Source organism: Gymnodraco acuticeps, unplaced genomic scaffold (assembly GCF_902827175.1).
Source record: "Gymnodraco acuticeps unplaced genomic scaffold, fGymAcu1.1, whole genome shotgun sequence".
In the NCBI taxonomy this organism is placed as follows: domain Eukaryota; kingdom Metazoa; phylum Chordata; class Actinopteri; order Perciformes; family Bathydraconidae; genus Gymnodraco; species Gymnodraco acuticeps.
Genome location: NW_022990082.1, coordinates 98,549 through 123,547, shown reverse-complemented (window position 1 = coordinate 123,547; position 24,999 = coordinate 98,549). Strand labels below are relative to the sequence as shown.

The following is a 24,999-nucleotide window of genomic DNA, read 5'->3' as shown; positions in this document are numbered from 1 at the left end:
GTACAAGCGCTAGCCAATCAAACCGCGTGCAAGCTGGGAGAGCCAGACCGCAGTTCATTTCCTCATATTCAAAACGAGAAATTACGGTAGCAAATCACCCGGTTCTTTCCGACCAGAACTATTTACCGGGATACAAACCGGAGGAACCAGGCATGGAGGGAGGTGGCAGAGACAGTGGGTGAAACTGGTAGGTTTTCGCCTGTTTGGGGATTTTATATCCAGTTTACTTCGTTTTAACATTGTTATTGCTTTGTATGTCGGGGGCGGGAGATTCATGTGATTGGTTGTTGGTCGCGTTGCTCGCAAAAAATCGCCAAGCTTCAGACACGCCCAGCTTCAAGATTTTTCGATGCCTGTAGTGTAGACGGGCCGTATCGGCCCGTCTACACTACAGGCAAATGAAGTCGCTGACGTCACTTCTTCTTCTTCTTCTGCTTTGGGTTTACTGGCAGGCCGCAAACAACTTCACGGCGTATACTGCCACCTATGACTGCCACCCGAAGTCCCCGGAGTTGGGGACTGGCTTCAGTAGAAGCTGCTGGGAGTTCCGAGTAAATCGCCAGAACGCCGACACCCCCTCATCTCCACCGCTCCCATGTTTTCTTTTGTGTTGCCATAAATTAGTCTCTCTACGTTTATGCGCTGGGCTAATCAGGAGGAACCTTTTTCTCCCACGAAAGTCCCTGCTCTCTAGCAGGGACTGAATAGGGGGTAAAAATGGTTCTGATTAACTAATTTAGTTCAGGGGGCTTTTTGGTGTGAACGCAAATATATCTGAGTTCTTCTGATGAACTATTGTGGGAAAAGTACTCCGGTGTGAACGCGCCAAAGGTGTTTTAACCCTTCATGATTGTATAGCAAAGCTTCATTTAAACTGAATGTAGAAAAGACACAGATGAGTTGAATGTTGTTTTTCATAAAAACACCTGAGCTGAGCAGCTACATTAAAAAACAACAACAAACTCTATTGTGTTTAAATCAAATAAAAAATACAGAAGTGTAAAAGATTAAAAAAATAGCTGTGTGTTGCATAGAGCCAGTCTAGCCAGATGATAGTTAGCATAATTTAGCATATGGAATCAGTTTGAAACAGCTAGCCTGGCTCTGTCCATAGTTTACAAAATGTGTCTACCAGTAGTCTACATCTCACTATTCAACTCGTTATTTTGAAGACTGAAACAAGGAATTAAAGTTGTACATGGAGTTATTAACAGGACTATTTCTTGACTGGATGCAGGGACTTTCTGAAGTCTTGAAGGCCACCAGTAGAGACTTCAGGAAGTTCCTGCTTACTGGTTAAGAAATATTCAATGTTGATGACCCTATGTAAAACCACAACAATCTAACACTGCATTATTTTGTGTACACAATAAATCAAATGTTTATTAGTGAGATTTAGAGGTGTTGGTCGGCTCATTTTGTTTTTTTCACTTTTAGCCGGAGCTAAGCCAACCGTTTCCTCTTGTTGGGCTCTCAGGGCTGTGGGAGTGGATCACTCTTCTCATCCTACTAGGTGATAAAAGAGCTGAATAAAACATGTTTATCTTGTTGTGTGTCTAATTGATCTGCTCTTATTCATGCTAGAGTTGGAAAACAAGTGAATAAAGTCCTGCTCCCATAAAGAAACGTAGACATGAGGCCTGACTCCTTTCATAGCCGTCACTCCCACCATCTCTCTCACAGCTGCACTCCTGTTGTGCAGACAGTCAAGGTCTCAGATGTTTAGTAGCCGTGTATCCCGAGAGATAACACCAAGGCTCATTCTTGTACATCACAAACCTTCATTGTGGAACGAAAAGAACAGTTCATTATTTTCTAATGGCTGCAACATCCGCCAACACTGTGTATGGGACAGGAACCACTTCATCGTGATATTCTTGAAGAGTGAAGTAATGTCTGGTTGTGTGTAGGCCTACTGTGGGAATCAGGAATCATTCAACAGATTTTCATTAAAAACACACATCTATAATCAATACTTTTGTAGTGTCGTTTGAATGTGTAATGTAATTGTGTGTTTTATATTATACCTGTGTGCTTTTTTTTACTTATGAATTTTAACATATGTAAAGTGTCTTACTTTTTAAAAGCTCCAGTTGTAAAACATTTTTAATTAGTCTCATCTACATACAGCGCTATTTGGACCATACTAATTTATCTTCAGTGTTGACGAAAACTTTTTTTTTATTATATACAATTCTAATGAAACCATAAGGAACATTTGGGACGAATGAGTGCAAATATTCTTATGTTTATGGCAGGTATGGCTATTTGTGAATCATTCAATCAAAAACAATGAAAGCTAATTAAGTTGGCAGTTAAAACACATTTTAGCCTTTTTTAAATATACAGATGAATTCTCAAGATGTGTCATTTTGCTTGCAAAACTAATCAAATAACAAATCGTATCGTTAATAGTCGCTAGAATATTTGAAAAATATTTATTAGACATTTAAAAATATAAAATAAGTACAATTCGATCAGACAAAAATGCCACTAAACACAAAATGAATTCAAATATTAGAAGAAACATTTTTATTAATAATCATAAAACGCAGGGGAGAAAAAAGAACCATGTTTTTCATTTGTTTCATTATAATAACATCTTAGGATAAAAGCACCAACATCGAACAGTAAGAACTCATGTAAATGCAGGGCCTTTTGGGAAGTAGGTTTGCGTTATTGCACCTCAAACCTGCCCTGGCTGCACCCATCAGACATCGCTGTACACATCCTGTCACATGTCCGCCCACCAAACAATGGGAAGAGTCCCAACAAAAGGACCGTGAACCTCTTTTGTTTGACAAATTTAGACGAAGGCATTTGTGAGATGAGGAAGATGTTGAAAGCCATTTCACAGCATCTGGATTCTAAAGCTTTATAAAGCTGGATTCAACCGGAGGCGCTGGATGTATGTGACAGCGAGAATACATCTGAGGTTTGAATTGTACCTCGCTTACTCAGGCATTGTCCTGGTCCTGAGTTTGGTTACAAATAGGACTCAATCATGCCACGAGATGGAGCATACGTTTATGACATGCAGTAGTTTTAAGAGAATTGTTTACATAATTTCAAGCCATGTGGGAAGTTCCTGAGTTACGACCTTTGGTAGGATTTAGAGTAAACAGCCTCCACTGCAGAGCTCTCACAGATTATTAATAATGTATCAGGGTGGCGCATGCGGGAGAACTGCATAGAGGCTTTTATTTAAACCATGCTCATACACCAAAGGACTTGAATAACAGCACCTCATCCCTTTGACTGATTATATAAGCAGCTATAAAACTGGTTGAAATCTGTAATGATTGTACATTTGTTGCCGTCTCCATAAACTGTTCTCACTTCCACATACATCACGCCGACACTCCAGATTCGAGAACATTTCTGGTAAACTCGTGTTGAAGATTATTAAACCATAAAACCCTGCAGCACAACAGGAGGAGAGTAGTATTTATCAATAGCTGCAATGTCCTTGTTTTAAGTGAAGGAGAGCACCGTGCTGTCGGTCTGAATAGTAGTATTACAAACTGGTAGGAATCTGAAGACCCCATTAAAAGCATAACATGTGACTGCAATTGTATCAAACACCAAGAATAAGAAAATCAAAACAGCATCAACAATAATTACAAAATACCTCAGTGCTGGTAACAAACGGACTAGTCTCTAAATGTTGCACTAAAATGATTTTTTCTTCTTTTATATTTAAAACAGTCGCAAGTGAGAAACACATTGAGTGCACAGGACAGGCGGACAATAAAGCTTTGATTATTAATCTAATCTTCCCTTAGATATGCACCGGAGAGTGGGGACAACAAGCACACACAAACTGAGCTAAGTGTTTTCCCACTATCAGAGAAAAGGGAAGCTTGGATGCTCTCACTCCCAACAAAGTGTTACACATACATCCTAACAAGAGATTTACATCTTTCCATTGAAACAATATGCTCACATCACAAGGTAGGGCCTTGTGTAGTGCGATATCTAGCGACGGACAGTTTGTGTAAGACGTGGACATGAGGATTTGTATGCACCAGTGAAGTTTTTCAGAACAGAATTGCGATTGTTTGGAAACAGAAGCACCGTTTTTTCCTGCAGAAATTGCATTGGTAAAAATAAAAATATACCAAAGAGGTGAAAACATCTGATAAAAGTGAAATCTAGTCGTGTTTAAGCCACAGCACCTGTTTGTCTGCGTTACATACGCACAGCTTTTCACTTTCTATTTCTATCACAAGGTCCAGTGATGTCAAAGCTCCTCTCTCATTGGCTTCAAGCCTCCTGTTTAACAGGCTGAGTTTAAGGTCACAATGCCAAAACAACCCTTTTCACTCATATATATATATATATATATATATATTTACATATATATACTTTTTTTTTTTAGACTGTGTATATCGATACATATTTTGTATATCTTTCTGTTCATGATAAGGAAAACCAATGTTATGCACAGAAACAGTGAGTATGTTCACTAACAGATATGCAGCTCGCTCTGAGGCTGATTTATGTTTGAAACTGTGGCGTGAGAAACGTCCTCACACCGGTTCACTCTGAGCAGCTGCTGGAGTCGTTCTGTCGGATTGGGGTCTAGGATTTATTAGGAATTCCAAGAGCCAGACATTAAATATCAGAAAGAAAGTGCCAGAAAAAGGCTTAAAAAGTGTCCCTGTGTACAGCACCAAGTATTCGATTTGTTTTTGATGTTTTCACCACAGAATAAATAAGATACACCAGATACAGTCCAAATGTAGCACCATTGTTTTCAGACTGTGAGTCAAGCACCATTGTATTCTAAAATGCCAACACATTTCAGGATAAAACAAAAAGAAGAAGAATAAAACAAATACCAAGGCAAATGGAGAGGCCGACAGCATAAATATAATAATCTAAATTATACACAACTATACAGTCGGAGAATGAATCACATTCACAGTACAAATCTTTTTATACAAAAAAACTAATTACACAATAAAAAAAAAGCAAACAAAAAGGTGTGAAGAGAGTCCAGTAGTTTGTTGTGGTTATGGTTTTATCAGTGTGTGAGGATTTGCATGCACGAGTGTGTACGTGTGTTTGCATCAACTATATGCAGTATTGTTAAACAAAACATGCGTCCACATTTTATGCCCGAAACAATCACTTAAACCTGCGTTTCCCAACAGCAGAGATAAATATGAATATGATTAGCTTAAGAAGAGTTCAAACATTTCTGCTTTTTTAAGCCGTGTTCCCTCAAAGTAGTGTAACTTACCAAATTGACTAAGGAGAATAAATGTTAATAAATACAGAAAGTGGCTAAAAATGTCAAGATAGCACCATTTTATCAATCGAATATCATGGGGTCTTTAAAAGAATAATGAAAATGTACTCAGCTCAGCGTTATTTCCACCCAATAAAGAGTTGCTAGTTCACAATATTTCCAAATCTAGGCTGAAATTTTAAGTTCTTTCAGATTTCAAAACATGAATGGATGTTCATATGTCCATATTTGACATTCATTGAGCTTAATATGCTTGATTACTGTCACAACAGTAATTTAATAAAAAAATGACTTTCACTGATTTGTTAAATATCTGATATTGAAGATAATCACACCTGAGAATTATTTAATTGGATTTTCTCAAGTTAATAACAAAGAAATAGCATATTAGGTCTGTGTTTCTTTGCTTTTAAACAGAGACTGAACAGTACATAATATTTTTAGAAAATGTACAAATGTTGTAAATCATGAACAACATCAGAGTTTAAGGGGTGTCAACAAACCAGGCTGGACTAGCACATCTTCTGCTACATGAGTAACTTTATCTTACCATCCAGTGTGAAGTTAGACCAAAATACTAAGTTCCTAACTTAAATTCATTATCAAATATGTTTGTGTATGTGTACACAATTTCACCCAAGGAAGAAAACAGAGATAAGAGAGCGTGACATCTGAGCGTGACATCTGAGCAGAGTTCAATTAACTGGTCTGTGTGTGTCTGTCTGTGTGTGAGTGCACTCAGAGGAAGTGACACTTTGGAGGGAACAGATCAGTTTCAGATCAGAAAGCTTAAGTAAACAGATTATTTAGCTAGTTGCTATGATAAGTGACCAAGACAAAACTGACACTGTCATACTATGAAGCACCTTTGATTAAAATCAGACAGCCTAATGACTCAGTTCACCCAGTGCTGAGCAGCAGCTAGAACTGATTTCCATATTGTAAAATCACACAAACACGATCAGTATCGATTCTGCTCAAGGTGACCATAGCGGTGGTTAGTGTGTGTGTGTGTGTGTGTGAGATCCCAGTACAGAAGCCGGTCTTGGAGGCGGTTGGGTAGTGCAGACGTTTTGAAGCACCAGTGATGAGGAGAGTGTCTCGGTCCACACCTCTGACATTTGCATAGTTTATTTCATTTTGAGGTAGTATTCAACAATTACCTGAAACATCGAAGAAGACAGAAACAGAGGATAATGAGTGTTTGTTATAAGGGGACAGATTCATCAAATAAGATAACACAGTAAGTAAAATCCTGTCACTTTCAAAATCCATTTATCTCCAACCAACGCTATACGGAATTTGATCTGCCACAAAACTATTTTAAAAAGGCGTAGTGAAGTAGCGTGGAGTCATGGGAGTTCGTCATTGAAATCATCTTGTCCCTGTTATGATTATTTCATTATTCATCAACAGAGATTTTTACAGAACCGAATAGGGGTGTAATGGTTCACAGAAGTCACGGTTCGGTTCATACCTCGGTTTGGGGGTCACGGTTCGGTACGGGTTCGGTACAACTAGGAAAAGCAAAAAAAAGTCCCAAATGCATAATTTTTTTTGCTGTTATTTATTTTTAACAGTAGTGCAAGTTTTGGTATGAAAATAAGGAACTCTACCATTTGGAATCATTAACTGTATTACACAGTTAAAAACAAACCACAAACAGTACCACACACACTCAGATGGCCATATTATTTATAATGGCTGATGTCAAACAAAAAGGTTAAATAAGCTGTACAGCTAAAAAGAATGTCTTGAAAATATTAAAATAAATAATAAGAAAGTGTTTGAATCACAATCAATAAAAGGCAATACAGAACTGTATAACATCTCCTGATGTCAAAATATAAAATAAATACAATGATAAATATAAAACAAAATAAAATCTGTACCTTTTAGGAGCAATGTCTAACATGTGTAATTAACTTGCGAGTGTGTGAGGCCATGATGCCTAAATAAAGGTACTCAAGCTTTACTCTATTTTCAAGTTGTTCTTCAAAACGATGAGTTAGTCTACGTTGTCAGCAGTGAGGGCAGATCTGTTGGCGGTAACTATGTCACCTGCCGTCGAGAAAACCCTCTCGCTGCGGACTGAGACTGACTCGGATGTGATTGAGCATGTTTGACGTGTTACCACTAGCATACCGCACCGCTGTCGAACAACGCCGACACACCGTCCTCGTCCGATCACCCCATCATTGTTGTAGTCCACAGGGAACCCAAAATGTTCCCACACAGCTGATTTAAAAGAAGCAGGTGGGTCTTCTAGCTCCTGTGTGTTGTGTGAACTCGCCATAGATACTAACTTTTCTTCTTCATGTATTGTGTTCGTTTTGTTGTGTTTTGTTCTTGTTCTTCATTTGTTATTTACGGGCGGCTGGCTTTTAGGTGCAATACCGCCCCCTGGATTATATATAGTGTAATACTGCCCTGAGTGACAGGCTTTTTTCCCACTCGTAAAAAAAGGCGTATTCGCCGTGTGACTGCATGTGCCGAACCGTGACTGCCGAACCGTGACGAATACGGATACCGTTACACCCCTAGAACCGAATAATCTGAAAGGTTACCTCTTTGCCAAAACAAACAGACACGGTGAGTAAAACCGGTATAACATTTTATCGTTTAAACTGGTTAGACCGTCAATTTAGATAATCACAACGCTGACACATGCTTTAAGGGGACAGGACACCAACACAACTGTTCAAAGTTCTCTAGGTTTGAAATTGTTGGAAAAATATTGTTGTTTTGAAAGTACACAATGGAGCAAAATAGCAATGAATAGGTCAGGTAATCTTTTGGACATTTCACTGCAGAAACCCACATTTTAAAACCTGAGAGTGGACTTACCTTGTTCAATCAGAACAGCGTAAGGCAGCTTTAGAACAGGTATCCTGTCTCTCTCACTCCCTATCAGTCTCACTTTCTCTCCTCCTCTGATTGCCCTTTGCTCTTACCCTCTCCACCCTCTCCATCCTCCCCCCTTCCCCAAACCCTATCTAGGTCTGGAGCCAGGAGGCTGGGAGGTGGTGTGGGTGCCATGCGTGCCCTGAGTCCTCCACATGCCCCCGCCTCCACCTGAGCTGCTGGCCTGAGGTGGAGGAGGCAGCCGGGGGGGGTAGTGCACTGCGAATGGACGAGAGGAGGAGAGGGAGGAAGAGGAGAGGGAGGAAGCAGCTGCGACTGAGACAGAGGGGGAGGAGGAGATGGAGGCTCTCTGGTGGTGGGACAGACGGGAGGAGTCGGATCGAGATGAAGGCGAGGCGTCAGAGTGGGCGGCTGTTGAGGAGGTGCTGTGCAGGGGAGGAGGGGTAGGCAGGGTGAGGGTGGGGGGAGAGGCGCTGTGCAGGACCGACTGGGTGCGAATGTGATGGGACAGGGAGAGGGGGAGAGGGGACAACACCAGGCGGGTGGAGGCCTGTTGGGGGGTGGTGTGATGCTGGATTTGGGAGGAGGGGGAGGAAGAGAGACTGAGCAGAGAGCCGAGGCCTCCAGAGGAAGGCAGCCTCACCCCAAACTGATGGGAGGACACTGTGGGCCCCACATGGTGAAATATACCTGCAAATCATAATGCAGAAACGGAGGAGGGGGGAGAGAGTGGAGACAGAGCAGAGGTGGCAAAGACAGCGAGAAAGAGGGGTGGGGGGCGACAAAGAGAGAAGCAAGGACTGAGCCGGGTTGTGCAGAGCAGCAAGCAGGTCTGAGACCAGCACACAGAAAGCAAGAGTCAGGACACTGTCACCCAGCATGTGGGAGCCAATTAGAATTGTACTAAAGCGGTTCTTATTGCAGTACAAATTTAATTATTTATTTTTTGCTTACAGGTGAACTGACTCTGACATACAACTCCAATAGATACACCCACAGAAAATGACAATATAGTGAAGTATTAATGATGTATATTTAATTCATGGTCAATCACAGATGTCAAAATAAATTATTTGTTCAGATTTTTACGTTTTCTTAAAAAAATTCTCAAGCATTTCTTATTTTCAAAGTGCAACATTTTCCAAGGGTGTTTCAGCATTTAAGCAGCAAGCCCATCTCAAAGCAAGGTAGCACAGTCAGTCAGTCAGTCAGTCAGTCAGTCAGTCAGTCAGTCAGTCAGTCAGTCAGTCAGTCAGTCAGTCAGTCAGTCAGTCAGTCAGTCAGTCAGTCAGTCAGTCAGTCAGTCAGTCAGTCAGTCAGTCAGTCAGTCAGTCAGTCAGTCAGTCAGTCAGTCAGCAGGACGGAGCGGGCAGCAATGGACCTTGACTTACCTGCTTTTATCAGCAGGCCCTTTCCCTGATCTTGGACTCGTACTATTCTTTATCAATCGACGCCAGGCTAAGAATAAACGCTCCCTCTGTACTCTACGTGATCAGCTTGATCTGACTCACCTCCAGCCGCTCCACCTGCCAGCCCAGCACTGGAGAAGCTTCCCAGGACGGAGTTTCCGTTGACGAGCCTCGGTGTCCCACTCACCGTGGATCCGCCCGTTTGGGCCCCGAACAAGGACTGCAGGACTGAGGCCCCTCCGAGTGGGAACTGAGACCCCAGGTACTGGCCCACAGAGGGTCCTGTGGTGGAGGAAATGGCTACGGGACCGCCCCCCACCTTCCCACTCAGGATGCCTCCACCACTGCTGGCAGCAGCAGATATGAAGAGGTTCTGACTGGCCATGCTGCTGCTCGTCTTCATCTCCCGGTCTCGAGGGCCCTTCTGTTTCTGGAGGGTCTGGCGTTGGTCCGATCCCCCTCCTCCCTGGGACCCTCCCCCACCGCCGCTGCCTCCACCCCGGGGCCCTGCCTCCTGACTGAGGAAGGGGTTGGGATTGATGTAGCTGGACGACTCTCCTTCACCTCCTTTCCTCCCCTGCTGATGATGATGCTGTTGTTTGTGGTCTGAATCTGAGTCCGTGCCCCGGCCAGACCCCCCCATGCCGAAGGGGGAGCCCCCCTGCCTCAGGTCCGAGTGAGGCTGCTTGGGGTCAGAAATGGGCGAGAAGGTGGCTTTCCACTTGCTGTTGGAGGACAAGGAGGAGGAAGAGGAGGCGTCACTTCCTGTGCTGTTACCGCTGCTGCTACCAGACTTCCTGACTAGTGGAAAAAAAGAGAGAAGGAGAGAAAGAAATATTGGCATTAAGCAGAAGAAGTGCAAGATTAAAAAAGAAATATTCGAGATAAGAATTTAGAACGTAGTCAATTGAAGCTAATTTGACCAAAAAGCTGAGTAAATGTATTCATTATCTCTGCATCCAATCTCTTAAACTAGTTCTGTTTCCACCAGCAGTATATGGGATTGGGATTATGGATGAGGATACATTTTACAGTTTAGTTTTGTCCGACTCAAGATATTCAGTCGTATTTATTTCCATGCCTCCACGAGCAAGTTCACTTCTTGATGAATATAGCAAACACTGAGGAATTTATTTCCTTAAAATATTTGTATTTGGAATGACATTTTCTTTTCTTACCTCTTTCACCGTCCCCTATTCTACCAGGTCCATCTCTGCTCTCCAAAGATATAGTGGCAATTTTTCTTTCAATTCTAGAAGAAAAAAATAAACTGTCAAGAAAAAAATGCAACTAGTTTTATTGGTCACTAGGATACTTAAAAAAAAAGCGGGGAAAGCCTCAAGCTGTAGTGGAGACCAGCAGAGTCATCTTTTATAAAGGCAGTTCAGCAGGGACACGTTGTTACCCCCGTCTTCATATTAATGACGAGTTTCTTACCGTGAACTGGAGCTGTCGGCAGGGTATCCTGAGTCGTCGTCGTCGTCAGAGCTGGGGGCCGAGGAGTACCGGCCGGCCCCTTTGAGCTCCAGGGGGCACTCTCTCTTCAGGACGGGGGGCTGGTCCATGTCAGGCCCAGTGGGGCTGCGGCTGGACTGCTCTGGAGAGGAGATGGCAGAGATCTCCAGGGGCTGGTTGATGTTGTTCACCTGAGGGACAAAGAACATAAAGGCTTCAAGTAATGTGAAAGCAATCCAATGTCCTTGATCCATGGGGAAAGAATAGTGGTAATGCACTAAAGAGGTATTTTTGAGTAAAATGTTACAAAATCTAAGCTAGAAATATTGTTTAAAAATTCATGATTGAACTACAAATAAAATAAATAATCATACAGGCTGTCAAATTAATGTGATACATGTAATATTACATATGTTCACTGTTTACTATAATGTGTACACATATTTACTAATTCTTGTAAGACGTTCTGAGATCAGAAATTATTTGTTCAAAATGTCTTCTTCATGTTCATTCATGGTTTGGATAATATTCCTTTTTAATACATTTAAACTCTTGAAAATCTTTTTTCTTCTGTTTTATGATATGAATTTATTAAAGTGGTTGTATGAGGAACACCCTCACATCACACAGTGGATAGGGAAAGGATCCTTTTCAGTTTTATGAAGATTGTAGTGCATTTATACCCTACTCAGGTCCTGGTTAGCCGCTTTTCCACTGTTGGGCCATCTAAAGCAAGTGGCATCTTCGAGCCAGCAGCCGCTGTAAATCTGCCAAGGCCCCAAGCCACGAGAACAAAAACCACTCGCTTAACTTCTATCGAGCTGATCCCTTAAACCGCCTATTATATGCAACCTCTTAGTATACGACACACAAATAAATAACAGCACACTTGTCATTCACCTGACATACAGGAATTACAGTAGCACCATCAAAAACTGCATAATATAAGTAGACCATGATGGGTTCAGTTGAATTACTATCACTGTTAAATTTGCAAAATAAAATAATAACTCACCGCCTGAATCTGCCTCCTGCGACTCGAACATCCTGAAAGTAAACATTGAGGTCCCGCCGCCATCTAAGCTACTTTCCAGTCTCCATAAATACATTGCTTTAATTGACATTGGACACATACTTTGGGATGATATTTGGATATCACAGCTCTTCTGTAAACTAAGTCAAATTAAGAAAAGTAAGATGTGTCACACAGGTTTGATATTTGTTCAGCGATTCCAGAAACACTGCTTGTCAACTAGATTTTTATAATGTATGTTCTTTTTGTTTTGTGATACATGGCAAATGAATCCGAAGAACTGAGTGGACGGTATGAAGTCTGTTTGGTAAGTTCATTTACATTTAAAATGCCTGACTGAATGAAGGCTTGAAATGTTTCCTACTGTTGCTGATTTCTTATGACTCATAAACAGACAGCAATGCAAACATCATTCGACCTAATTCTGTTATCATATTTAGCTCGCAAGAAAACGCTCTGCTTCACAGTTAACACGTATTTATTTTGGTTATTCTTTAGTGATGAATCCCATCTTCCCCCCAAAAGACAGATAAGCGCTGCCTATGCCCCCCGACTTTCGCCCCAGGCCACTCTTAGCACTAGCTGGCCTGTGTGCGGAGCGACAGTGGAAAAGCGGCTAATGCTAACGAGTAAGAATAGGGAGGCTTTTTGGTTTGGCGTGTGGACAGTAGATGTTTATTTTCAATTCATTGTAAGTGTACATTCCTGTTTTGTATTGTCTTGACCTTTACTTTAGTCATGGACTGTAAAGTTGTCGGTGTTTAAACAAAATAAATATTATATCACATCATGTCAGGTCCCTGTGTGTGTTCTCTCTTCATGCTGTTGGGGACTCACCATGGAGTTAATGTTGAGAGGAGACCCTGAGGAGCGGTTGGAGGCGAGCCCGGGGAAGGACCTCCTCTTCGGGGACCCCCCCGCCGTGACTGACGCGGTAGAGTTGCGTTTCCGTCTCCCCCTCTTACGGCCCTCCTGAGCGCCGAGGCCGTGAGAGGAGTGTGACGACGATGTGTGTGTGGGTGTGTGTGTGTGCTGTGTGCCGGGGGACTGGTGGTGGTGGTGATGGTGGTGGTGGTTTCCATGGTTACTGTGGTATCCCTGCTTGTTGCCAGTGTGATGGTGGAGGCGTAATCCTCCGGCCGCGCTGCTGCCCGACGAAGAGGAAGACGAGGATGAAGAGGAGGAAGAAGAAAAGAAGATTCTCCTCCGCAGTTCAGTGTCCTGTGGCTCCGTGTCGGATTCACCTCCGTGGCGATCCTGTCCATCTTCCGGAAGAATCCGAGGGGGTCCGTCTGCATACTGGAGCACCCCCCCAGTCCCCAGTGGAGGGCTCTGGATGGGACCACCCCGTCCCATTGGTCCTGTCAAGGGAGCGTTGGGATGCGAAGGTGATGAAGAAGCACCATTATGGTCCTCAGGGTGGGGACCGCCATTCATCAGCCCGGAGCCCGATAAATATCCTAAACAGAAACAAACAGACAATTAGAAAGATGCACAGGAAGAACATGAAGTCAAAAAGAAAAATATGATATGCATTTTATTAGTAAAAAATAAGCTACTAATCATTGTGTGGTCAATATAATACATTAAGTAATTAAACGTTATCCTTACCGTTGGTTTGACCCGACTGAGATACAGGACTCGGAGTACTCCTCTGAAAAAATAAAGATCAATTAAAATCCAAAGAAACAATATCAAACTTAAATGACTACGACTGGGTTGTTTTCCTGTATTCCTATTACGTTTGATAAAGTTGCAGTATATATATATTCATGTCCTTACATAGTGTCATCACTTTATCCACTGGGAAAGTCTAATAAGTGTCATATGAATGATTTAATTAGGGCCCAAAATGTGTTTTGGTCTAAAAAGGGAAATCTGTGCACAATTTAAAGAAGTGTCCTCAAGGATTTTCTAAGATATGTACAGACCTATGAAGATATGTACAGACCTATGAAGATATGTACAGACATATGAATGCAGAGGCATAAAGGTCACACAAAATCTTACATTTAAAAACTAAAATCGATGTATAATAAGGTGAATTAACTACAATTATATCCGCCATATCTCTAACCTGTGCATCCTACTGAGCTTACCAATTCTTCACAAGTGAACCTTGGAGCAGCCAGGCACTAACGGCCCCTACACACGGCGGCGTGTGCGTTGTCACTTGCCGGCGGGCATGTCTGAAGCTAGACCAACAACCAATCACCTGAATCTCCCGCCCCGGACACACAAGCAGCGGTTTGATTGGCTAGAGCTTGTACTGGCATATGATTCGATTGGCTGACGCTTCCGTCGAAGCTTTAAAAATAGAACATTGCTCTACTTTTGCAGCGAGCAACGCTTTGCTCCCACAATGCAGTTCGGCAAAGCGTGACGTCACCCCATTCAAAGTGAATGGGCAGAAGCGTTAACGCACGCCGCCATGTGTAGAGGCCGTAATATAAAAGGCACTATAGCAGTACCTATTATACTACTACACTGGATGTACTCACCAGTCTTTCAACTCGACTGGGCAGCACCACGCTGGCCAGAGGAATGCTGACCGGTAGTTTACTCGGGTGGACCGTGCTCAGGGGAATACTGATTGGAAGGCTTTTAATGCCGCTGTCACCCTGAACAGATGGGCTCCTCTCTTTGCCCTATGTGAGAATATAAGAGTAGATAATGGTTAACATTGAGAAGCGGCAAGAAAGGTTAAAAAAACGGATCAACAGTGCAGGTGTACATAAAATAAAAAATAAAATGTTACCCTCTCGAAGCCTTTATTCTGGGCATCACAAGGATTGGGAGAAGGACAGTTCAGTTTGGCTCCCAGCGGCGAGTAAACACCTCCCAATTCCCTAAATGAAAAAGGAGAAACAGGTTAGCTTTTTGCTACCCTGGGGAGCAACGTAGAGACATTTGGGTGCTTTTAGTGCCAACCAACCTGTGCATGTTCAGTCCTGGACCTCTCAAGTGAGCGTTGGGGTCCTGGTTAAGGTGCCTCCGCAAGGCAATCTTGGCGGGGGAGAAGCGTGTGTAATCAGGAAGAGCGTAGGAGGAACTCAGCTGCCTCTGCCGGGCATCAGAGATGGTGGGTGCCATCTCATGGTATGGAGAGATGGGCAGATAGCGAGACAGAAGTTCCCCCTTGGTGTTGGTCCGGTCAAAACAGGGCAAGCTGGTGCCGTTGATCTCCATGCTGACGCCGTTAAAAGCCGGGATCGAGCACAGGCCGTGCTTAGAGGGGTCCATGTCCATGGAAGAGCGGGAATCCAGGTTCTTTCTGTATGGGGAGCCGTGACAGGGGCTGTAGGATTTGAGCTGAAGCAACTCCTGCTGCCTTTGAGTTTTCTCCAGCTCCACTATGCTGATCTACAAACAGACACAAGGGGGAGCCATTACACTAAAGAAACAGCACTGTATTACATTCCTGATATGTCAAGAAATGTTTATGACAGGAAATCCTCAGCTCTTCCTGAAAGCTATAATTTATACAGTTTAGGTGACAAGCATAATTCCTCTTGAATCTGAAGAGCGAGTTTGATGGGCAAAAGGGGGGCGGAAGGATAGAAGAGAGAACAGAGCAACTGTGGGGGAGTATTTCAGAGGTGGAAGAGAGATGGAAGCATTAAGTAATGAATCCAAAAAGTTGAGGAGGACTGTGTACCTGCAGCTCCAAGCAGTGTCTCTGCTTTTCAGAGATTTGTCTGCGTAGCACCTGCTTCTCCTTCAACAAATTCTCCAGACACAAAGAGCCCCAGTCCAGCTTCAGCTCCTCACATCGAGACTTCAGCTGGAAAACAACAAACATACACGCTTGATGTTATTGAATCGTGAGAGAGAGCGGGAAGGAAAGTCAAATCTAGATTCATATGGGCCTGAAGGGCATGGCTGTGGAGTGAAAACTACAGCTGAACTGGGACTGCATCCACCATTACACAAATGCAGAGCAGCAGGAATGGTGACAGGTGTGAGCCTCTGGGGATGATGTAGTAGTAAGGGTGGAGGTTACAACAACATAGTAAGCCCTGAGCGCTCACCAGAAGCAGGCTATGGTCTCTCAGTAAGGCCATGTCTCTCTCCAGCTGCTTAGTCTGCTCTTTCAGCTGACGGTTGTGGGCTGAGATCTCCTTCTGGGCTTGCAGCAGGTCCTCCACAGTCAGGGCTTTCACCCCCAGCTGATCACCACATACACACATCATATATAAGCCACAAACACAATGCCTAAACAACAACTTAGCAGTACAAATCTTTAAAGCGTTATGCAGCCGTTGTTTGGTATAGCGTAAAAAAGCAAAGCAAATGTGGCAATGGTTCTTCTTTACTACGGTTTTATGGAATAAAGTGACAAAGCAAAGGGGGCTTTTGACACCACTGACCGTTCTAAGTCAATAATAAGAAAAGCATCATTGTGTATTTGTGTTTTCCCTGTGTTCATTGTTAAAGCACTTCCAAACTGTTTCTGATCACTGTAGCCTCACATCACTGTTGGGTGTAGTAAGAGCTTTCAACACAGCACTTGTCTGATCAACCCAACGCGTGAGATACTATGCGCTTTAACAGACTTAAAGTTTTAACCAGATGAGCTAAGTGTTACGTTTATTCTCATTACAACACAACGCTGCAGGTAAACACCCAAAATAAGATCTGCCTCGCTTTCATTAAAGATGAGCTTAAACCATGTTCACCTGGAAAGGGATATAAGTAATTCAGGCTGTCCCTTAAAACAGCTGTAATTAAGGGCTAATCTTAGTACATGATACCGTTTTTGGGTTTTATTTGTATCCTTCATTTTATGAATTACCTTAAAGTAAAATAACTTTATAAGCATGGATGCATACAACTGCTATTTAATACAAGAAGTTAGTGGTAATATTACCGATTGTATCTGTATATGAAGTAAAATTGAGAAACGGCTCCTACCTCGTCTAGTTTGGTCTGAAAGAGACCTTTGATCTTGTCCTTGTGAGTCTGACAAACAGAGTGGAGCTGCTCCGCCTGCCCTGACAGGTCCCTGTGCTTTTGCTAGAGACAGAAAAATAGAAGATTACATGTAAGAGGTTGCGTAAAAAAGTAAAAAAACAAGGTTTAATTTGTGTTAATGCTAGGGCTGCTCGATTATGGCAAAAATCATAATCTCAATTATTTGGGTCAATAATTGATATCACGATTATTAAAAACGATTATCCATTTACTTTGAAAACATCAATTGAAAAAGAAAGGTGTAGTACGTTTTTAACAGTTGATTACCCTGAACTTTAAGAATAATTCAATTGAAAAACCAATAAAAAATATATTTATTTTTTATAAATAATAATAAAAAATAAATAATCGTTTTATTTCGATTATGTTGTTTTCGTAATCGTTGCAAGCCAAAATCGTAATTGCGATTAAAATACGATTAATTGAGCAGCCCTAGTTAATGCAACTTAATATATATTGTCATGATATGGCCGTTAAATGCCCAAGTGAAACTGCAGCAGAAGCCAATAGTCTCTGCAAAGGAAGTGTTTATCACCTTCTCCTCTTCTAAAAGCTCCTGCAGGTTGGAGCGGTACTGAGGAGTCTTCATGTGGGTCATAAACTGGAGGTATTGTACTTTGATGTTATCTGTAAGAAGATGTAGGTCAGGGACACAGAGAGAGGAAGAGAACAGAAACACAGGGATTATATTTAGGTATTTGTTGGAAAAAAGGAGTTCAATATAATAATTTTACAACTGTTCATATCAAAGCCTAAATGTGAGACTAAAAGCAATGGTTAACACTATTATCTTACATACAGATTTGTACAGAGTCTGGTATAATATTTATGACATATTTTGACAGACAAAATAATGGAAGTGAGTCTTCCTCAGCTCACCGAGCAGGTGCTGCAGCCCGGGAGGAGTGGGGCTCAGGATCAGTTGAGAGGAGGGATAGTGCTGGACCTTGGGAGGTAGCTGGTAGAACGGACTCTGAGGGGGCCGGTAAGCCTCTGTGCACACAAGGAGAATAATAATTGTTAAAACTGAGATCTCTAAGCTTTCTGTACTTTGAGGCACATTGTGTGTGTGTGTGTCTGACCCTGAGGGGGGGCTGCAGAGAGGGTCTTGGCGTGCAGCAGATCCAGCGCACTCTGGTTCTTTTTGTTTTTGTTCTCCACAGCCGGGGTGGCCTTCTTGGGTCGACCACGTTTCTTGTTGTTCAACTTGCGAACTTTGGGCAGGAGTCGGGCTCTTCGGGGTTTGGCAGGGGGCTTGACCATGGTCACCAAGCGAGGACGCTCGTCCTCACCGCAGGAGTCCTGCTGCGATACGCATGGCAAACACACCGTATATATTCATACAAGGAGAAAGAGAGCTGGCCCTGCTGTGTGACCTTTGATCGACTTGTATACAAACCAAGAGAAAAAAGTCAAGGACAAAAAAGCGGTGATACATGGTAGGAACATTTCAGCTGTGAATCTAATTATGAACTCTCGTAAATTCAATGAATGAATGTTTGTTTTTTTTAAGTCATCAATTACTATGACCATGTACAAGTTGGATGTTTTTTGTCAACACATTGACAATGTTCCTATCTAAGCAAATCTTGACAGTAGGATCCCGCCTTGGTGTAATAAATAAAATGTTTTGGTGCAGGTGAAGAAATTCAGGTTCAAGTAAGTTCAAAAGCACCCGTGGATATAAACACAACAAATAATTTGAGACCTGCACTTCGTCTATCTCGTCCAGAGAACTGCTTTCCAAACAAAGTCTTGTGCATGTCCTACCTTGTTTTGTTCTTTAGGTTTTGTAGGCGTGGTGCTATTGCTTTTACTGTCCTTCGTGTCCTTCTGCTGACGTCGCCTAGCTGCTTCCTGCTCTTCCTGATAAACCAAGATGAACCAATTTCATTGTCTGATACAGAAAATAAAGTGAATACAATGATTGAATACAATGAGGAAGAAGAACATGACTTACCCTGAGTTTAGGATTTTTCAGACTAGCAAAATAGTTTTCAAGCTGAAAAACAGGAAAATGTGAATGTGAGAATATTATTTTCATAAATTGTTTACGATCAAATATCTATATATTTCCCACTTTTGCCTCCAACCTGACGTGATTATGAGATGTTTTTGGATTATGATGATTACTGACCAGTTATTAACTTTAATCCAGACATTAAAGCTTGAGCAGCCTCATCTATTTCAGGTGACAACACAGAACAAGGATGTCACTGGCACTGTAGTTAGCGTGCCAGCTCTCTCACCGGGTTTCACGCTGGTAAACAGGGATTACATTTAACCAATTAACACACATATCAGTGTTATCTGATGCATCTAATGCAGTGGTGGTGCTAGACTTTTTCGCTGCCCGTAATTTTGAGGGACAGGATCGTAAAATGTCTGTCAAAATCCATTATTATCCGTCGGTCTGTACACAACTCTGATGGAGGATGGGGCGGGCATGCATAACACGGCATAACACCGGAGCCTCACTGCGGGGAAACTTTGGTGCTGTTCTGAGTTTGTTCTAATCTGTCAAAATGACGGACTGCTTTCAAAATATTCGGTTAACGCGACTTCTGATCTAATGTGTTACCCTCTGTTTTCCTCAAGTTAATCACTCCTGGGACTGACTGCTCATTAAGACAGTGAGTCAGCTCATCTCAGGAGTTTGGTGCGTTTTCTGTCTCTGATGCATAATGTGTTTGTACCGCCTCAGCAGTCATTTGATTGGTTTGTCAAGATCTCCTCTAATAGACGTTCTAGTGTCAGCATTTGGATCCTTCTTCAGGAGCGTCAGTGCTTACTATAGTGCGGTCTATGGTATGTAGGTAGTAGGAAACTGGCTTCCCAGTCCAGGACACAGAGCCCCTCAATGGAGAGAGCTCCACCACGCGCATTATCGTACCAATATCTGCAGGAGAGGAAAAACAAAGCGCTGCATGTCAGATACACATCGAAGGAAGCATAAGACATTACATCTGTGTTTCCACTAAATGTTGCTACTTACCGCTCAAGTTTCGACTGTTTATTCTGAAATTTAAAGGTGCAAAAGGTTTGGAAGATACAATTTTTCCACCTGTGGAAATAAAAAAAACAAGAGAAAACAGATTCAGTAAATACATTTATAGATAATCCATCCATCTTCTCCCGCTTATCCGTGGTCGGGTCGCGGGGGTAGCAGTTCCAGCAGAGAGCCCCAAACAACCTTTCCCTGGCCACATCAACCAGCTCTGACTGGGGGAGCCCAAGGCGCTCCCAGGCCAGCGAAGAGATATAATCCCTCCACCTGGTCCTAGGTCTACCCCTTGGTCTCTTCCCAGCTGGACGTGCCTGGAACACCTCCCTAGGAAGGCGCCCAGGTGGCATCCTAACTAGGTGCCCGAACCACCTCAACTGGCTCCTTTCGACGCGATGGAGGAGCGGCTCAACTCCGAGTCCCTCCCTGATGACCGAACTTCTCACCTTATCCCTAAGGGAGACACCAGCCACCCTGCGGAGAAAACCCATCTCGGCCGCTTGTATCCGCGATCTCGTTCTTTCGGTCATGACCCATCCTTCATGACCATGGGTGAGGGTAGGAACGAAAATGGCCCGGTAGACAGAGAGCTTTGCCTTCTGGCTCAGCTCCCTTTTCGTCACAATGGTGCGGTAAAGCGACTGCAGTACCGCTCCCGCTGCTCCGGCCCTTCTCACGCTCCATTGTTCCCTCACTCGAGAACAAGACCCCGAGATACTTGAACTCCTTTCTCACATTTATAGATAATATTTGGAATATATTTAAATACATTTTAGATACTGTTGTACAGTTGACACAGATAGTATCTATAGCTCACTATATACATCTAACAATATGGAACACAGTGATGTCGAAGGGTCGGGGAAAAGCATCTGCTGGATTCTATCAGCCATTGTGGTTTTAATTAACAAGAACAGCTGAATAAATATGTTTCCAGGAAGCCACTCTTTAAGTGAGGCCAACAAAAGGCCTTGATTTTTTCTACACAAATTAAATGTTGTCACCTGATCTTTAAAAGCTTTTTTTGTCAACTTTTTGCCTCATAAAATGTCTCAATTTGTTGTGGCTGATCTTTTCCTCTGTACACGTCAATGAATGACATGTAAAAACACACACTTACACATGGAGAATAAAGGATCAGTAGAATGATAATCCCACATGTTTCTATCTTTTTCAATTGATTGGGAAAGGCCAGTTTGTATTGACTGCTCTTATGGTTGATGCATTGTAAAAAAATACAAAATATTCCCCTTTGAAAATCTAATCATGGTTGCAAACGCATATCTTGTATTTAGCCATTAAATACTAACCTTCCTTCATGTTAGCAAAACGCTCCTTCAGCTGGTGATCTACCTCTGGACCAAAGGCAAAGTTATTCACAAAAATAATACTGCAAGACAGACAGAAAAGAAAACATTTTAGATTGACAGTCAGCAGCAAAAAAAGAGAGATGAATGTTATGGCAAAGTTCTGCAGACACATCTATAAAAGGACAAGGTGACTTCTCTAATTTCACTAATATATCTCGGCCATGTCAAATAACACGAACGCTTAAGCTTAAGACTTTCCCTGAAGATCCGTTTGCTAACTTTTTACCTTTAGGCATTCAACTCTGGACCTTTATAAATTTAGATTTAATAATAAATAATAATAATAAGTAAATATGTTTAAATTAGTAGCTTTTATTAGGGACTGGGCTTTTGCATTACATGTTCAACATGCCCAGTCCCTCTGTGTATAAATTCAGCTTATAAATAGTCTTATTTATAGTAATATTTATTGGAAAATGTGTCTTGCAGACGGTTGCGCCGGTCCGGTTTGGTGTAACACCTTGTGGTGGCAATTCTTTCCTTCCATTCTTCAGAGAGAAAGTCCCCTCTCTCCAGCTGAAAGCAACACAACAGACAATAATTAATACCTGTGGCTCTGCACAACAATATTAAAAGGTTTTGAAAGTGTTTATTATAATATTCAACTTACTGTGTACTCCCCATGTTTCTTTCCATACCATCTCATCCACTTCTTAAACTCGTTATCCATACTCTGAGAGAAAGAATTTGCATATTATTATCCAACAAAATGCTGCTGTTGGTGTGTTGCAACAGGGTAATGATAAGAAGATAAAGAATGAACCAGGAAATCCACTTTGGAGACGGATTGGACGCAAAAGGCAACACACAGCGGAAAACTTTCGGCATCACTTTTATTTTCCAGAGGTGATTTGCACTGCGCCAACACTGCTGTCTCTCTGGAATAGCCCTCTGGTTCTGCCATAATTATGTGGTCACCTCTGCATAGGTAGCTGGAATGTCTGCTTTCTCTACACCGAAGTAGTGTTTACAGTTGGTTGCTGCTGCAACTTGGAGCACTACCTGCCCCACTCCTGCAAATAGGAAAACAATAGGGTCATGTCTTGCATCAAAAGGCATTACTTATATCTTGACAATAATTCTGTTGAAAACGATTTTTCCCACCTGCATTGGCATCCTGACCAACTCCTACAACTCAAAACATAATCATTGCCCTGAAAACCTGTCATTTTAAAAAGTCAAGCTGCGCTCAATAGAGATTTTTTTTTATTCAGTCAATTCACTAAGATTTGTTTAAAATGGCAGCCAGAAAGGACACAGCACACTGCAGAAAGAAGGTTTGCTGCCATTTAAAGGCTCAGCACATGAAGATGATGTTACTGAAGTTTCCGCTATCATCGCTTCAGCTCTCAGCCGGCAATGGTTTATCCAAAGTGGGAAAGCCAAACAGAGTGAAACACCTGGTACCAAAAATGTGTTAAAATAAGTTGCGTCAAGTTGTATCATGCAGATACAGTGGAGGAAATAAGTATTTGATCCCTTGCCGATTTCGTAAGTTCACCCACTTACAAAGAAATTAACAGTCTATAATTGTAATGGTAGGTTTATTTTTAACAGTGAGAGTATCAAAAAGAAAATGTACTTGGTGAACTTACAAAATCTCCAAGGGATCAAATACTTATTTCCTCCACTGCATACAGCATAATTGAGTTCACAAAATAACAGCTGACTAACCACTGCCGAGGTCAACAAAGGTGTCGTCTTCCATAATTTCCATCTCGTCGATGATCTGAGCCACCAGGTCGAAGGAGGTCTCTCCGTACACCTCGGGGGAGAAGGGCTCGTAGTTGTTGAGCTTCTCGGGGTCGGTCACTGAGTGGTTGTACACCTGCTGCAGGATGTGTCTCAGCAGCCCGTTGGAAGGTCGCTTGTTCAGCTTCATGGACTGGGTCGTCCCTTTCCACTATAAAATGCAGATTATATATATTTATTACATGGCTTAGTTGAATACTCGATTCTGATTGGTCAATTCAGAACACGTGACACGTTGTTAATCCAGAACAGACAGACCGCTGTCAAGGACTTATTGGCCGTTGTTAACACTTGAACCGCCAAAGGGTACATTTTACCCGCAGCTGTTTTTTGATTGTATGTAACTTTTTTTCAATAACATATTAAAGTCTCTCAGTCCGTGACTTTTCCTGAAAGTGTGTTATGTAGCACCCTCTGTTGTTAACAATTGTCAATATGAAGTCAGATTGAAAAAATCGCCAAAAAAAAATGCCATGTATACCTATATCCGCCAGCGGGTAATATTTACCTCATAGAAAATGCAGCGTAAACATGACGTGTTGCTATAGCAACGCATATTGTCTACTGCGGTTCCTTATAGATAGAGAGAGAGAGATTGATAGATAGATAGATAGTGTAACATCTTGGAGAATACAAGATCTTGGATGACTGAGCTCACGTTGAGGACGTAATGCATCCATAGGTTACGTGCCAGTTGAATAAAGATGGACACTCGGAATGAGAGAAATAGTCTGCGTCGTCTGTTTATGTAGACAATTATGTCCATAGAACAGTACATTACAGATAAATCGATAGATAGATAGAGAGATTTGTACCTAAACAAAACACAAGTCTAACACCAAGCGTTTAAATCAGCACTCTTAGTGATATTTTATACTTCATGCTATCTGCACAAACTATGTCATATGGAAAGCTGAGAGTCCACAGATTCTATTGGTATAAGTTTCATCCCTGTGCGATCAAAACTCACTGTTCTGTGTGATAAAGAAAAGAACATTGTACCTTGAAAATCAATAGTGGGTACATTTGACCCGTTGGCGGTTTTAGGTATACAGCCACCTCTGGCGGTTCTAGTGTTAAGGACGCTCACATCTGCAGAAAGAAGTTCGGTCGATTTAACTGTATACAGTTTCAAACCGACAAGATAAGAGGGACAAGAAAATAACGGAGAAGTAACGGGGCAGAAACCCTCCTTTTTACGCAACGGTCCAGACATCAAACGGCGACACATATTCAGTTGCCAGTTACTTTGGCATCAGGGCAGGGATATCTAGATACTTTCCAAGGTTTGACATCATGAATTGTGCTACTTTTAAAGCAAGCAACAATGTTTTCAAATCTGTTATCAAAAAGGTTGGCAAAAAAACTCTACCGAAGCAGTTCCTGCCGTTGCTACATAGTTCAAACAGTAACAACGGACATTGTCCTTTACATATTCACACACTCGAAACAATCCATAATGGCTTTTCCCACACACCAGAGTCACAGAGTTACAGTGGGCTGGCCTTTCAAGGACAAACACAAATGAATACACTTGATTTGTTTTGTTTTAAAAAGATTCCATAAATGAGATAATTTGTGACACAAATATTGTAGCAAGAGTGATCATTAAAAGTATTTATTGTAAGACAGTGGAAGGTCATATGCAGCAATGATTCAAAGCTGTGATAGACTCACAGTACACACACATACAGCGTGGTTCACTTTCAGTGACTAATGTTTCACCCACAGAGCACTGAAGGCCCTTCACACATACGGACTCACCAGCTGGTGGAAGCTGTCGATGGCCCTGTTGTACTTGTCACAAAGTCTCTGCATACTCTCGAAGCTGTGAGAATAACAAAACACAATGAATACCATCATTTTGTACAAGAAGAACT

General features: G+C 42.2%; 1 protein-coding gene across 4 annotated transcripts in view; it reads right to left on the bottom strand.

The window, feature by feature from the left end:
• Window positions 1–2,505: 2,505 nt before the first annotated feature.
• The window catches only part of dot1l (DOT1-like histone H3K79 methyltransferase), a 31,808-nt gene continuing 9,314 nt past the window's right edge, over window positions 2,506–24,999 (bottom strand). Inside the window, exons 4-29 of one of the 4 annotated variants that reach the window (XM_034216222.1) lie at window positions 24,884–24,947; window positions 23,042–23,270; window positions 22,286–22,380; window positions 21,978–22,040; window positions 21,828–21,883; window positions 21,308–21,387; window positions 19,989–20,057; window positions 19,786–19,892; window positions 18,954–18,995; window positions 18,764–18,859; window positions 18,076–18,298; window positions 17,873–17,986; window positions 17,529–17,620; window positions 16,934–17,035; window positions 16,051–16,188; window positions 15,678–15,803; window positions 14,955–15,382; window positions 14,778–14,868; window positions 14,521–14,667; window positions 13,631–13,673; window positions 12,857–13,479; window positions 10,969–11,177; window positions 10,710–10,783; window positions 9,634–10,332; window positions 8,105–8,812; window positions 2,506–6,420 (exon numbers count right to left, since the gene is read on the bottom strand). In XM_034216222.1, coding sequence (XP_034072113.1) covers window positions 8,250–8,812; window positions 9,634–10,332; window positions 10,710–10,783; window positions 10,969–11,177; window positions 12,857–13,479; window positions 13,631–13,673; window positions 14,521–14,667; window positions 14,778–14,868; window positions 14,955–15,382; window positions 15,678–15,803; window positions 16,051–16,188; window positions 16,934–17,035; window positions 17,529–17,620; window positions 17,873–17,986; window positions 18,076–18,298; window positions 18,764–18,859; window positions 18,954–18,995; window positions 19,786–19,892; window positions 19,989–20,057; window positions 21,308–21,387; window positions 21,828–21,883; window positions 21,978–22,040; window positions 22,286–22,380; window positions 23,042–23,270; window positions 24,884–24,947 — 4,573 coding nt within the window. In that variant the 3' untranslated portion in view covers window positions 2,506–6,420; window positions 8,105–8,249. The other 3 variants (XM_034216224.1, XM_034216223.1, XM_034216225.1) reach the window with 3 other exon arrangements.